Here is a 12,521-nt window from a genome sequence, read left to right as displayed (position 1 = left end):
TCTACAAACTAGTTTGAATAGAGGGTTCAAGGACTATGGTTTCTAACAATGTTCCCTCCCAAAGCACAAACTTGTCCACGTCTGAGATCCTAAGAAGATTGGCCAGGTTAATCCCTCTAGTATGCGTGGAGCAATCAGCAATGCATAGCTTGAGAGTTAATTGAGCAGGTTACACACTAACTATTTTTCCATTGGACAATGGACATGCATCAGTAGAAAGATTCATTCCATTTAGGAAACAAATGAAGCATTGGTCCTTCCATTTAGCTCTCTTGACTAACAATTCGTAGGCTTTAGATACAGGCCGGTGCAGGCGTGCAGCTTTGGGACTGCACTTATTCAGCTAACAGATATGCCGGAAGGCCTGCAGTACATACACTAGAAATACACCCAGGTCGGTCTCAACACTTCCAAAGTAGTACCGATGAAAGCGGTTTCCTTGCCATATCCCAATACAAAAAACATAGATAAGACGCTCAATGACGTTTTTTACAAGGTGAGTTCATCGATAGAGCGTGCGTAGTTGATCATGATAAACTCTGACGGACGGACTAGAGGGTCTCCTCGACTAGAACCACAAAACAGACTGCTGGCCTTCTCTTAGTCGTGAGTTATTGATCGGATGAGCGCAATTACTTGGTCGATGCTCTCAAACTGGCGTCGTCCCTTCAGGATCGCCTTTGCGCAATCAAGCGCACGGCGCTCGCAGGATGCTCTCTTGCTGGCATCCTCAATCGAATCGAAATCCTCGACATGAGCAATTCCAACTATTCTCCTGCACATGGAACATCAAGTATATTTTGTAAGCTCTCTATGATAATCTTCTCATTGTAAAGTATACATTTAATCAATTTTTCTATTGTGCTGGGAAATTTGTTCGGCCATTATGAAAAAAGGACACCGTGTCAGAACTGTAACCTGAAACCTATGCACGAGACTAACTTAATGCACCCTGGAATCATTTCAGTTAAAGAGAAGCTTTGACATATCACTGTAGTCTAGAAGTAGATGAGATTTCAGCTTCAGCAAGTAATTGAATATTAGTGAGTAATTACCGGATCATTTTGGCCGAACCAAATCCAAGACTATCATGAAACAGACTGGTCATGTACTTCTTCTGTGCAACGCTCAAAAGCTCCGGGTTGTTGTATATGGCGGGCAGGAATGCCTCCCCATTCCCATCTTTGTGTTTATTCCACAGTCCCACAAATTTCTGTTGGAACAAATTCCATGACTCCTCGATGGTTTTCAATATCCACTCCTTGTAATCCTGGAACATAGGCAACTGCCATTGAGGAATACTGAACATGCCAAAGATGCTTATGGACTTTTAGTTGATAAACTCTTTCTCAGCCACCTAACCTCCACTTTATGACAGGTAGAGTCTACAGCATCATTATCTTATGGCATAAATTATTAATTCTTCTACAGGAGATCAGCATCATATTTAAGCTGGGTATATACATCCTTTCATTTCATAACATTAATATTTATCAGATTCAAAACATTTACCCCACATAATTTGTTAACAAAAAGTAGGCATGAGAAGAAAACATTAGTAGATTGATACGAAATTTAGTGCATAAACTATTCCACACCAGTAAGCCAGAAAGAAAACACTGGATAGAAACACACACAAAAAAACACAGATAACATAGTAGTATAGTACTAGTCAAGGAACATATATAAGAGGCCTATAGCAAAATGAGCATGTCATACACTAGTGTTAGAGTAAAAATGGATGGAAATAAGACTAAGTTAACAAGTCATACTTTACGGTCGTTTGCTTGGTCAGCCTGGCCATCCTGCGCAAAGTATGCCAGAATCAGGTTCCCCAAGAAAGCGCCAATGTCGTAACCCATCGGCCCGTAGAACGCAAACTCCGGATCAATCACTTGAGTGGAATCTGTGGTCACCATGATGGAACCAGTATGGAGATCTCCATGAATCAGAGCCTGTGCTCTCTCGATAAATCTGCAGTTACAAATTTGAGTAAGAAACATGATATGTAACACTGAATTGCGTAAATTCAGAGCTAATTACATTGACTTTAGTTCGGCAATTTCCAACTTCAGCCCATCATCCCCTCGAACCGCTTCGGCGTCCTTGTCGAGGAACGGCGAGGTCCAGTGGTTGAATTTGGAGACCCTGTACGGGTCCGAGAACACGACCTGCTCTGTGAGCCTGCACAGCTCCACGTTCCCACAGTACTGAGCAACTGCAGTTCATTTCACAGCATAAAAATTCAGACATGACATCAAATTCAGGCAGGCGCAGACACCGACTGAACTCAAGCGAGCAAGCAAACCCCACCTCGCTTCTTGTGATCCGTGGTGGAGTTGTAGAGGAGGGAGGTGAAGAAGAGGGTCCTGGCCATGTACTCTGCCATGTGCTCGGCGAGCAGCGGGTACTGGACGCCGGCGATGAGGCCCTTGCGGAGGATGATGTGCGGCGGCCTGATGTAGCGCATCCCGATGAGCGACATGGCGCGGTCGAAGTGGTAGACCTCCGGCACGTGGTCCGGGCAGAGGCGGCCGTGCTCCTGCAGCGCGGAGGCCTCGAAGTAGGCCCGCTCCCTCGTCATCGGCCATGAGTCCCCCACGCAGCGGATGTACGGCAGCGCCTGGGTCGAAGACGGATTCGGTTGGTCGGTCAGTCAGTCAGCGGGGGACGAGATTCAAGAGCTATCGAGCGCTGTGTTGGGTTGGGTGGAGGAGAGGGGACGGGACTGACCTGCTTGACGACGACGGAGCCGGCGTCGGAGAGGACGATGTAGACGAAGTTGAGGTTGCCGTCGCCGACCTCCTTGACCTCGAGGGCGTCGACGCGGCCGCCGAGGCTGGCGGCGAGCGCGGGCGTGGCGCGGATGTAGGCCACGAGGGAGGTCTCGTCGAGCGGGCGGAAGCCCTGCGCCTCCAGCTCCGCCGCGGTGGCCATGGCTAGGTGGTGCGGCGGCGAGGTGGTCGAACAGATCGGGGGAATCGCCGGAGGTTTAAGCCGTCGTGGAAGAACAGAAAGTAAGCGTCGCTGCTATTAATAGTGTGCTCTATGAACCTGGACTTGTTTATGGTTCCTGGCTGATAGAGTGTCCACTTGCGTGTGAGGATTAGGATTCTGTTGACTAGGATAGCTAGAGAGACCAACGGGGCGATGAGAGAAAATTCGTTGAGTTTTATTCGGAGAGCACAGGCGATTTTTTGAAAGTTTTAATGCTTTTCTTTCGTTCCCCTTTTATGTTAATATAAAGAAACATGAGAAATGGTAAGACCTTATTTTGATGAAAATTTGATACGAGTAAATATTTTGATGAAAATTTAGCCGATCTTACAGTGCGTCCAGACTTGATGAAAATCTTGGATCCACCACTGATGATGTATCAGCCGCACTAGAGACTAGCGAGGGATGAAAAAGGTAAGACAGATGAACTCTGAAGCATACAAACATTTGATGCAAATAAATCAAAATAGTCCGAACACATTGATACTTTGTGTGATTTTAAACACATTCACTTAGTACAAAATAAAAAGTACTCCCTCCGTTTAAAAATAGATGTCTCAACTTCATCTAGATTTAAATGTATTTTTAGTCAAAAATGCATCCGTATCTAGACAAAAGTGAGACATCTATTTTTAGATGGAGGAAGTATTTAAACAAAAGTAGAACCTATGAACATACAAGTTTTAATTTTGTGCCGCCATATATTCGTGGGAATATTTAAATCCGATCATTGCAAACTATCCTCTACTATCTTACTGTTTAACGTTATTTTAAAGTGTGTCTATTCTTCAAAGACAGGGCACAAAGCAGATAACTTTGATGATGCTTTATACCTGCAAACATATCTAAGCTCTTGGTCCATTGCCGCGGACCAAGAAATTGCAGGGATAGGAAATGCCAGCTACCTAATTTGAAAACAGTATAGCCATCAGCAACATATAGGCAAAGAACAACATTAGTGAACTCGGGATAGTGGTGGCATGGGATTTCGAAATTATCATGACTTTAACCAGGCCTTACTGGGCAAGCAGGCTTGGAGAATGGTCACCAATCCGGAGTCGCTCTGTGCAAGGGTCCTTCGTGCTAGATACTTCAAGGGTGGTGCATTTCTGAATGCCACTTGTCCGAAGCGAGCATCATATACTTGGAAAAGTATTCTGCATGGAAGGAATCTTCTGAAGGAAGGGCTAGTATGGAGGGTTGGCAATGGGGAGAGTATCGAAGTATGGAACCAGAATTGGATTCCGAGGTCCTCCTTACAAAGGCCGATGGGTCGGAGGCCGGATACGGAGGTGACGATGGTGTCGGAACTCCTCCTGCCAAACGGAGCTGGCTGGGATATTACCAAGCTTAATGAGGTCTTTTACGAGGCAGACGTCGCAGACATACTGAAGGTGCCCATAGGTAGAGCTGGAACAGAGGATTATGTCGCTTGGAATTACACCAAAAATGGGCAGTTTAGTGTGAGGTCGGCGTATCACTTGAAACAACACCTCAAAGATATGGTGGCAGGAAGGGCCAGCCCGTCGATGAACTGTACTGAACACAAGGGATGGTTGGCTCTGTGGGCAGCCAAGGTACCGAGTAAAGTCAAAGTACATGTCTGGAGATTGGCAAAGAATGGTTTGGCGGTTGGGGCCGAGTTGCAGCGGAGAAAGATCAAGCAAGGAGTGAGATGTGCTGTCTGCGGTAGGGAGGAGACAGTGTTTCATCGCTTCTGGGGCTGTCCGCATTCTATGCAGATGTGGGATCGTATCCGCACTTGTACATCGTTAGTGCTAGCCTCCCCGCCGAGCGACTGTAGGTCACACAGGGAACTGCAGGCTTGGCTCTTGAGTTGGTTCGCTGCGTTGGAAGAACGGGAGCTTAGTATTGCGTCGATGGCCCTTTATCACATGTGGTTAGCGCGCAATGAAGCACGGGATGAGAAGGCTATTGAAGACCCGGAGGCTTTAGCACGCCGTGTGGTTGCTCTACAGGAGGAGTGGGTCTCGCTCCAGGCTCCTCCAAGATCGACAGCCTCGAGCCGCCATCGAGCACCGGCTCCCTCCTGAGGTTGGCTGGGTCAAAGCCAATTCTGATGGTGCTTTCTCTTCGGAGCTTGGTCACGGCGGCGGTGGTGTGATCATCAGGGATCACCATGGCGAGGCGCTTGCAGGGGCTAGTCATTTTTTCCCGCAGGTGATCGATCCGGAGAGAGCTGAGCTCCTTGCCTGTAGAAGCGCGGCGCAGCTGGCGATGGAGATTGGGGCAAGGAAGCTGGTGTTGGAATCTGATTGTGCTGGAGTTGTGGGCAAACTGAATGGTGCTGGTTTGGATCGCTCTGGGCACGGTCCCCTTGTCGAAGAGATCAAGGCACTCCTTGGAGGGTTTGAGAGATCTTCGGTTATCCACGTTCGTCGTAGATGTAACGGTGTTGCTCATTATTTAGCTAAGGAAGGCCGTATGAGTAGGGTTAGCAAAACTTGGTTAGGAGTTTTACCTGCTGATGTAAGGAACTTATTGGCACTTGATGCTGAAGTTTGAATAAAATGCGGCCACTTAATCTCAAAAAAAAAAAAAGAACTCGGGATAGTTGTACATGAGTACATCCGCATCAGACTGTATTGTATACCATAGCCTGCAAGCACTCTATTGACGATTTATAGAATACCATTAAGATATATGCATATAATTTGACACTTATTGGATATATCAAAACAGCTAACATGATCTCAAGACACATGTATTATTACTAGCAAAGACACCGCCGCTTGCTCTAGTTGGCCTTGCTGAAGGATACGAGCTTGCGTGTCTTGGTCCGCGCCTCCTCGTACACCTCTGCCTTGTACCTGCCAAGTTTTCCACTGGGGTCTGACGTGTCGATGACAAGCTCATAGTTCATGCCAGACACGACCTGCTCCCTGCCGCTCACCACCTTGTTGAACTTGAGCACGCAGTTCGCGTGCTTGAGGAACTCCAAAACTGCCCACCTGCCGAGCTCCTGAATATGTTGGTCATTGATGTTCGGGATAGGTTCCCATCCACCTTCTATTGATGTTGTCCCATATGACTCACCGCAGCCCGTGGCGGGTGTAGCAATGGCGTAGATCATCGCGGCAACAACAACGAGGAAGGTGCATGTCCTCATGATTGATGAAGATTTGGAGCTTGAGATGGCGATGTGGTTCATGTGGACTTTGGCGAGTTGGTGGTGTCAGCTTGATTCAAAACAACTGAAACAAGGGCACTTAAATACATGTAACTATGATAGGAAAAATTAATTGGATGCATTTCCAAATAGTAGGCATTTACAAGGAAATTGATTGCAACTTTTTATTGGGTGGACCCATCAGTAAAAAAGTAGCTATTTGATGTATGTCTAAATATGCATTCAAAAGAAGAGATTAATGAGACTAATTACAAATTTCTATGGATGCAACTTTGTCGTACTTTTATTGCCATATTAGTTGGATGCATATTCAAATAGTAGGCATTTATGTGAAAATTGGTTGCATCTTTTTATAGGGTGGACTGGTTAGTAAACAAACAATTAGATGTATCCAAATATGCATTTGAAAGAATAAATTAATTACATTCTTTTCTTACACCTATGCTCAACAATGAACTATATACGATGTCCAAGTATACGAAAAAATGGTAGATATTTAAAAGGTTAATTATAAATTTATATTGGTGCACGTTAATTTAAGGATTTGTAGAAAATTTATTTAGATGCATATTAAAACCATTTAAGAGAAGATTAATCACAATTTTGAAGTCGTGTGCAATAGTTACTACATGTCCTGGAATGTGGTGTTGGCGGTCCGCTGGACCTGCCGGAGCTGGATGTCGGGGAGGCGGCGTTGACAAAGTTGTCAGGAGAGAGTGGCATTTTGTGCCAGGATCCGAGTTGTATCATATGTCGTCGGTGCTCTCAGATAATCTCCAGCAAACACCGTTATGATGGCTCGGCAAAATCTGTAGACAGTTTTGGAGCATGTCGACTCCGCCATGCGTAGGTAGTCATCGGCTGCATCTCGAGGAGCTTCATATGCAAAACATCGCAATACGGCAGTGCACTTCTGAATTGAGAAGAAGCCCCACAAACTTTGGGCTCGCTGGTGGAGATGCTCTTATCTACTTTGCAAATGTTCAATGTGGAGAATTTATCAACCCGGAAATATAATACTTGATCGGTTTAAGATGAATGATATGATGACAAAAGAGGATATGTTTATGAGATGTATCAGCCGCACTAGCTACTAGCGAGGGATGAAAAAGCTAAGACATGACGAACTCTCAAGCATACAAACATTTGATGCAAAAAAAAACCCAAAAACACATTGTTACTTTGTATGATTTTAAACGCATTCACTTAGTACAAAAGAAAAGGTATTTAAACAAAAGTAGAACCTATAAACATACAAGTTTTTATTTGGCGCAGCCATATATTACGTGCACTACAAGTACTCAAAAAATGGATGTAGGAGATTTGTCTTGATACACGTGTTCTATACGCATTTTAGTGCATAAATACATTAAAATTTAGATAAATCTGCAACATCTAATTCACAACAGAGCAAGAGGGCATATATATATATATATATTTTTGAGTTGCATCAATTAATTTGGGTCGGATGAGGTAGAAAATGGTTGACTTCATATTTCAATGTGTATTTCAGACTATTTAAATGTTTTCCCTTTTCTACAACAAATTTCGTTCCTCCTAGTTTTCTTTGTTTTCGTCGGAATGGCTGACCTCTCGCATGTGCTTTTGGATCACAAATATTGTACTTCCTCCGTTCCTACAAAAGCTTTCACATTTTTTTAGATACCGTGTCGGATGAGTAGTGTTTAGCCAATACACAAGTCCACGTCTCACGGTGAGTTGATAAGGTAGGGTCGGTCCGAATGGCGAACCAGTGCGGTGTGCACGCTTCACGCTATTCTTTTCGATTCCGTCGGCATGGAAGCGGTGGTTCGCCTAGGAGCATGTACGGCGTGATGGTGCCAGTTTCTTGAGAGAAAACGGCATGAAACGAGCTCCTGGTCAGGAGAAACGTCAATTTATTCGGTGGCGACAGCGAGTCCGGCCGTGGTGCATGATGTCACGCTGCATAATCGCACCCACTACAACCGTATATTTAGCACATAATGGACGGCTATTTCGTTAGTTTGCTGAAGAAATTCAAATGCCCCGTACATCAGTACGTTCGTCGGAATATTTTAATCCGACCATTGCAACTATCCTCTGATGTGTTACTGTTTAACGTTATCTTAAAGTGTGTCTATTCTTCAAAGACAGGGCACCGCACAAAGCAGATAACTTGATGTGCTTTATACGTGCAAACATATCTAACCTCTTGGCCATTCCCACGGATCAAGGAATTGCAGGGATAGGAAATGCCAGCTAACTAATTTGAAAACAGTATAGCCATCAGAAACAAACAGGTAAAGAACAACATTAGTGAACCATGGATAGTTGTACATCCGCATCAAAATTTATAGATGACCATAGCCTGCAAGCACTCTATTAACGAGTTATATAATACCATCAAAGATGTATGGAGATAATTTTACACTTATTAGATATACTAGAACAACTAACATGATCTCAAAACACATGTATTATTACTAGCAAAAACACCGCCGCTCGCTCTAGTTGGCCTTGCTGAAGGATACGAGCTTGCGTGTCTTGGTCCACTCCTGCTCGTACACCTCGGCCTTGTACGTGCCAAGTTTTCCACTAGCGTCCGACGCGTCGATGATAAGCTCATAGTTCATGCCGGATACGACCTGCTCCTTGCCGCTCACCACCTTGTTGAACTTGAGCATGCAGTTCGCGTGCTTGAGGAACTCCAAAACTGCCCAGTTGCCGAGATCCTGAATATGTTGATCGTTGATGTTCGGGATACGTTCCCATCCACCTTCTATCGATGCCGTCCCATATGACTCACCGCAGCCCGTGGCGGGTGTAACGATGGCATAGATCATCGCGGCAACAACGATGAGGAAGGTGCATGTCCTCATGATTGATGAAGATTTGGAGCTTGAGATGACGATGTGGTTTATGTGGACTTTGGTGAGTTGGTGGTGTGAGATTGATCCAAAACAATCAAAACAAGGGCACTTAAATACATGTAACTATGATAGCAAAAATTAATTGGATACATATCCAAATAGTAGGCATTTACAAGGAAATTGATTGCAACTTTTTATTGGGTGGACCCATTAGTAAAAAAAAGGTAGTAATTGGATGTATGTTTAAATATGCACTTGAAAGAAGAGATTAATTGCAAATAAGTATTTGTTACATCCTTTCTCACCAATAAATTGGAACCAGTGTCGAAGTTTACTAAAAAACGATTTATTTATAATAAGGCTAATTACAATTTTTATGGCTGCAACAACGAGTACTTTTGTTTCCACATTAGTTGGATGCATATCCAAATAGTAGGCATTCATATGAAAACTAATTGCATATTTTTATTTCCTGCAAAGGTTAGTAAAAATAATAATTAGATGTATCCAAATATGCATTTGGAAGAATAGATTAGTTACAGCCTTTTCTTACAACTATGCTCAACAATAATCTATACCCGATATCCAAGTATATTAAAAATAGTAGATATTTACAAGGTTAATTATAAATTTATATTTAGGGATTGGTTTAAGAATTATTTAGATCAATATTAAAACCATTTAGGAGAAGATTAATCACAAATTTAAAGTCGTGTGCAATAATTAGCACATGTCCTAGAATGTAGTGTTGGCGGCCAGCTGGACATGGCGGAGATGTCGGGGCAGCAGCCCTGACAACTTTGTCAGTGTTGTCGACTCCTCGTAGTGTTGCATTATTCAACTATGTTTGAGTTACAACTGGGCATGGGCAGCCCAGCCCGGACGGCCCGGCCCGACCCAGCCCAAAAATCCCGGGCCAGGCCGGGTCGGGCTTGCATGTCGGGCCGGGTTCGGGCCTGATTTTGGAGCCCGAACGTCGGGCCCGACCGGGCTCGGGCTTACAGAAAATGTGATTTAAGCCTAGTTCGGGCCGGGCCGGGCTTGTCAGGCCGGGCCGGGCTTTTCTCTGTTCGGGCCGGGTTCGGGCCCGATTTGTAAGCCCGAAGGTCGGGCCGGGCTGGGCCGGGCTCGGGCCTAGGATTTTTGGTTTGGGCTTTTTCGGGCCTGGCCCGAAACCCGGCCCGGCCCGAGAAATGCCCAGGTGTAGTTTGAGTGTCCCGTATCTTCTCGAATAACAGCCATTGCGTCTTCTCTCCGGCGGTGGTAAAACATCGTCTAGAATTGACGGAGCGGTGTTTTGAGTTTGCGCTTGGTTGTTTAGTGGGCTTGACCCCGTGGTGAATGTAGTCGTGGCCCCATGTGTTGACTAATTGAACATATTTTTGCTAACTAATTGAACATATTTTCTTAATTATTTGATAGAAAAAGCTTTTGACTTTGTTAAAAATAGTCACCAGTACATATTAGGCCTTTTAATGACCCCCCTTGGCACACCAGGGCCTTTTCCATGTGTTATGTACACAATCCTTGACAAGCGAAAAAAAACTTATGCAAGCTCCCACCCGCGTGAGGATTCCAGAATATCGCCGCCAGTTCTTCTCTACTAAACCATTCGCTTTACATCACACAGGTTTTTTTTTTGGAAAAATCTTGTTCAATGTAGAGGGCAATTACAGACAGTTTGGAAAATAAAGCTGCGTGTTTTGCACTAAATAAATTCATACAATGGTGAAGGAAGAAGTTTTCATTGTTTTTCGCAGCAGTGCCTTTTATACCATACTAACAAACCATGTTAAAGTATAAGAATGTTTTTACCATTTTATTAAGGCAAAAATAGTGTACTTTCTGTGATGCATTGCACATGCCTTTTTTCAAAAGGAAAAGGGTGTATGGTGTAAGGGGCAATAGCATACATTTTTTCAGGGGAAAAGGTATGCGATATAGGAGGTAATCAGAGACCGTTATAAAATCGTGTCATCGTGTGTGATGAACTAAAATTTAGTTTTCGTAAAAATGAGTCTTGTTTTGTGCAACGGTGCCTTGTACCATACTAACCAATAATATCAAAGTAGAAGAATGTTTTGCCATTTTTAATGTTAAAATAAAGTACTTTCAATGATGCATTACACACTTTTTTTCAAAAGGAAAAAAGGATATGTGATGTACGATGCAATCGCACATGCTTTTTCTTAAAAAAAATGTGTGTGATGCGGAAGGCAATCACACACAGTTTTAGAATAAAAATAATGTGTGATTTATCAAAATATAATTTCCTTCGTAGTGGGTATATTTTTGCAGAAAGATGCATGTGCGATCGTAAGATCTACTAAAAGCTTCTTCCTTCACCATAATATAAAAACCTCTCCCATCTCATATTCAATTTCTTAACAAATAAGATTTGGATCAAATGATTTTTAAAATCATGGTTCAAACAAGTTTGCAAAACTAAAATAAAATCTTGAGCCCTTATTATGTATGTGTAAGAACTTACTTATCCAAGACTATTAGTTTTCAGATTTTATGAAGGGTGAATCCGGAAATTCAATTCGGCTCCCGGGTGCATATACTCCCTCTATCAAAAAGTTATATTTCGAAATGTCGAAAAATTTTGACAAAAAATTCTACATGTACATCTCCACAATATACGTACGTTCGTCAAGTTTCGCGAGGAACCAATATGTTTTGTGGTCTGTGTAAAAAAGTGAAAATTTATCTCCTGAAAAGCCTTATTTTCAGCATTGAATTTTGTCTTTTTTACACACGTTACACGACAAGTCGGATTTTTATGAAACAACTTTGTGAGCGCGTAGCACGTGAAGATGTACGTTCGAATTTTTCTTTTCAATTTTTTAAAATTTCAAAATGTATGTAACATGCATTTTAAAATAAAGGGAGCATATGCTCCCATGTGCCAAAACACCATTCCCGGGTGAATCTATTTAAATTGTTCCTAAAAGTACTAAGCCAAATGGATAAATTGGGCTGGCCCAATGGCCTGGGCCAATCTGGTCTGGTTCAGTGGTTCGCCTGGGACTGGGAGCATGTACGGCATGATGGTGCCAGTTTCTTCACAGGAAACGGCATCAAACGAGCTCCTGGTCAGGAGAAACGTCAATTTTTTCAGCGGCGACAGCGAGTTTGCTGTGCATGATGCAGGAATGATGTCACGCTGCATAATCTAACCTACAACTTTATTGTCACATAGCGGACAGTTATTTCGTTTGTTTGCTGAATAAAATCCCAAAAAAAATTGTACGCTCGTGGGAATATTTTAACCTGATCAATGCAACTATCCTCCGGTGTGTTGTGATTTAATCTTAAAGTGTGTTTACGGTTCAAAGACAGGAATTACAGAGATATAGGAAATGCCAGCTACCTAATTTGAAAACAGCATAGCCATCAGAAACAAATAGGCAAAGAACAACATTAGTGAACCATGGATAGTTGTACATCCGCATCAAAAATTTAGAATACCATAACCTGCAAGCACTCTATTGACGATTTATAGAATACCATTAAAG

The 12,521-nt window shown here is 43.3% G+C and overlaps 3 protein-coding genes across 3 annotated transcripts; all 3 read right to left on the bottom strand.

Annotated features, from left to right (window-relative positions):
- Positions 1 to 205: 205 nt before the first annotated feature.
- LOC124675669 (methylthioribose kinase 1-like) lies at positions 206 to 3,019 on the bottom strand. The gene is made up of 6 exons (XM_047211743.1): positions 2,734 to 3,019; positions 2,314 to 2,623; positions 2,044 to 2,218; positions 1,773 to 1,974; positions 1,056 to 1,270; positions 206 to 775 (listed from the first exon to the last, which is right to left on the bottom strand). The coding sequence occupies exons 1-6, from the start codon at positions 2,935 to 2,937 to the stop codon at positions 601 to 603; spliced, it is 1,281 nt and encodes a 426-aa protein (XP_047067699.1). The 5' UTR covers positions 2,938 to 3,019; the 3' UTR covers positions 206 to 600.
- Positions 3,020 to 5,755: 2,736 nt separating this feature from the next.
- LOC124669828 (cysteine proteinase inhibitor 8-like) lies at positions 5,756 to 6,127 on the bottom strand. Its single transcript, XM_047206369.1, has one exon. It carries the CDS (start codon positions 6,125 to 6,127, stop codon positions 5,756 to 5,758), a length of 372 nt encoding a protein of 123 aa, XP_047062325.1.
- Positions 6,128 to 8,637: 2,510 nt separating this feature from the next.
- Positions 8,638 to 9,009, bottom strand: LOC124669732 (cysteine proteinase inhibitor 8-like). The gene has a single exon (XM_047206292.1). It carries the CDS (start codon positions 9,007 to 9,009, stop codon positions 8,638 to 8,640), a length of 372 nt encoding a protein of 123 aa, XP_047062248.1.
- Positions 9,010 to 12,521: the final 3,512 nt, after the last annotated feature.

This window comes from Lolium rigidum, chromosome 7, assembly GCF_022539505.1.
Source record: "Lolium rigidum isolate FL_2022 chromosome 7, APGP_CSIRO_Lrig_0.1, whole genome shotgun sequence".
Taxonomy (NCBI): Eukaryota; Viridiplantae; Streptophyta; class Magnoliopsida; order Poales; family Poaceae; genus Lolium; species Lolium rigidum.
The sequence above is the reverse complement of the archived record's forward strand: the minus strand, read 5'-3'. Positions and strand labels throughout refer to the sequence as shown.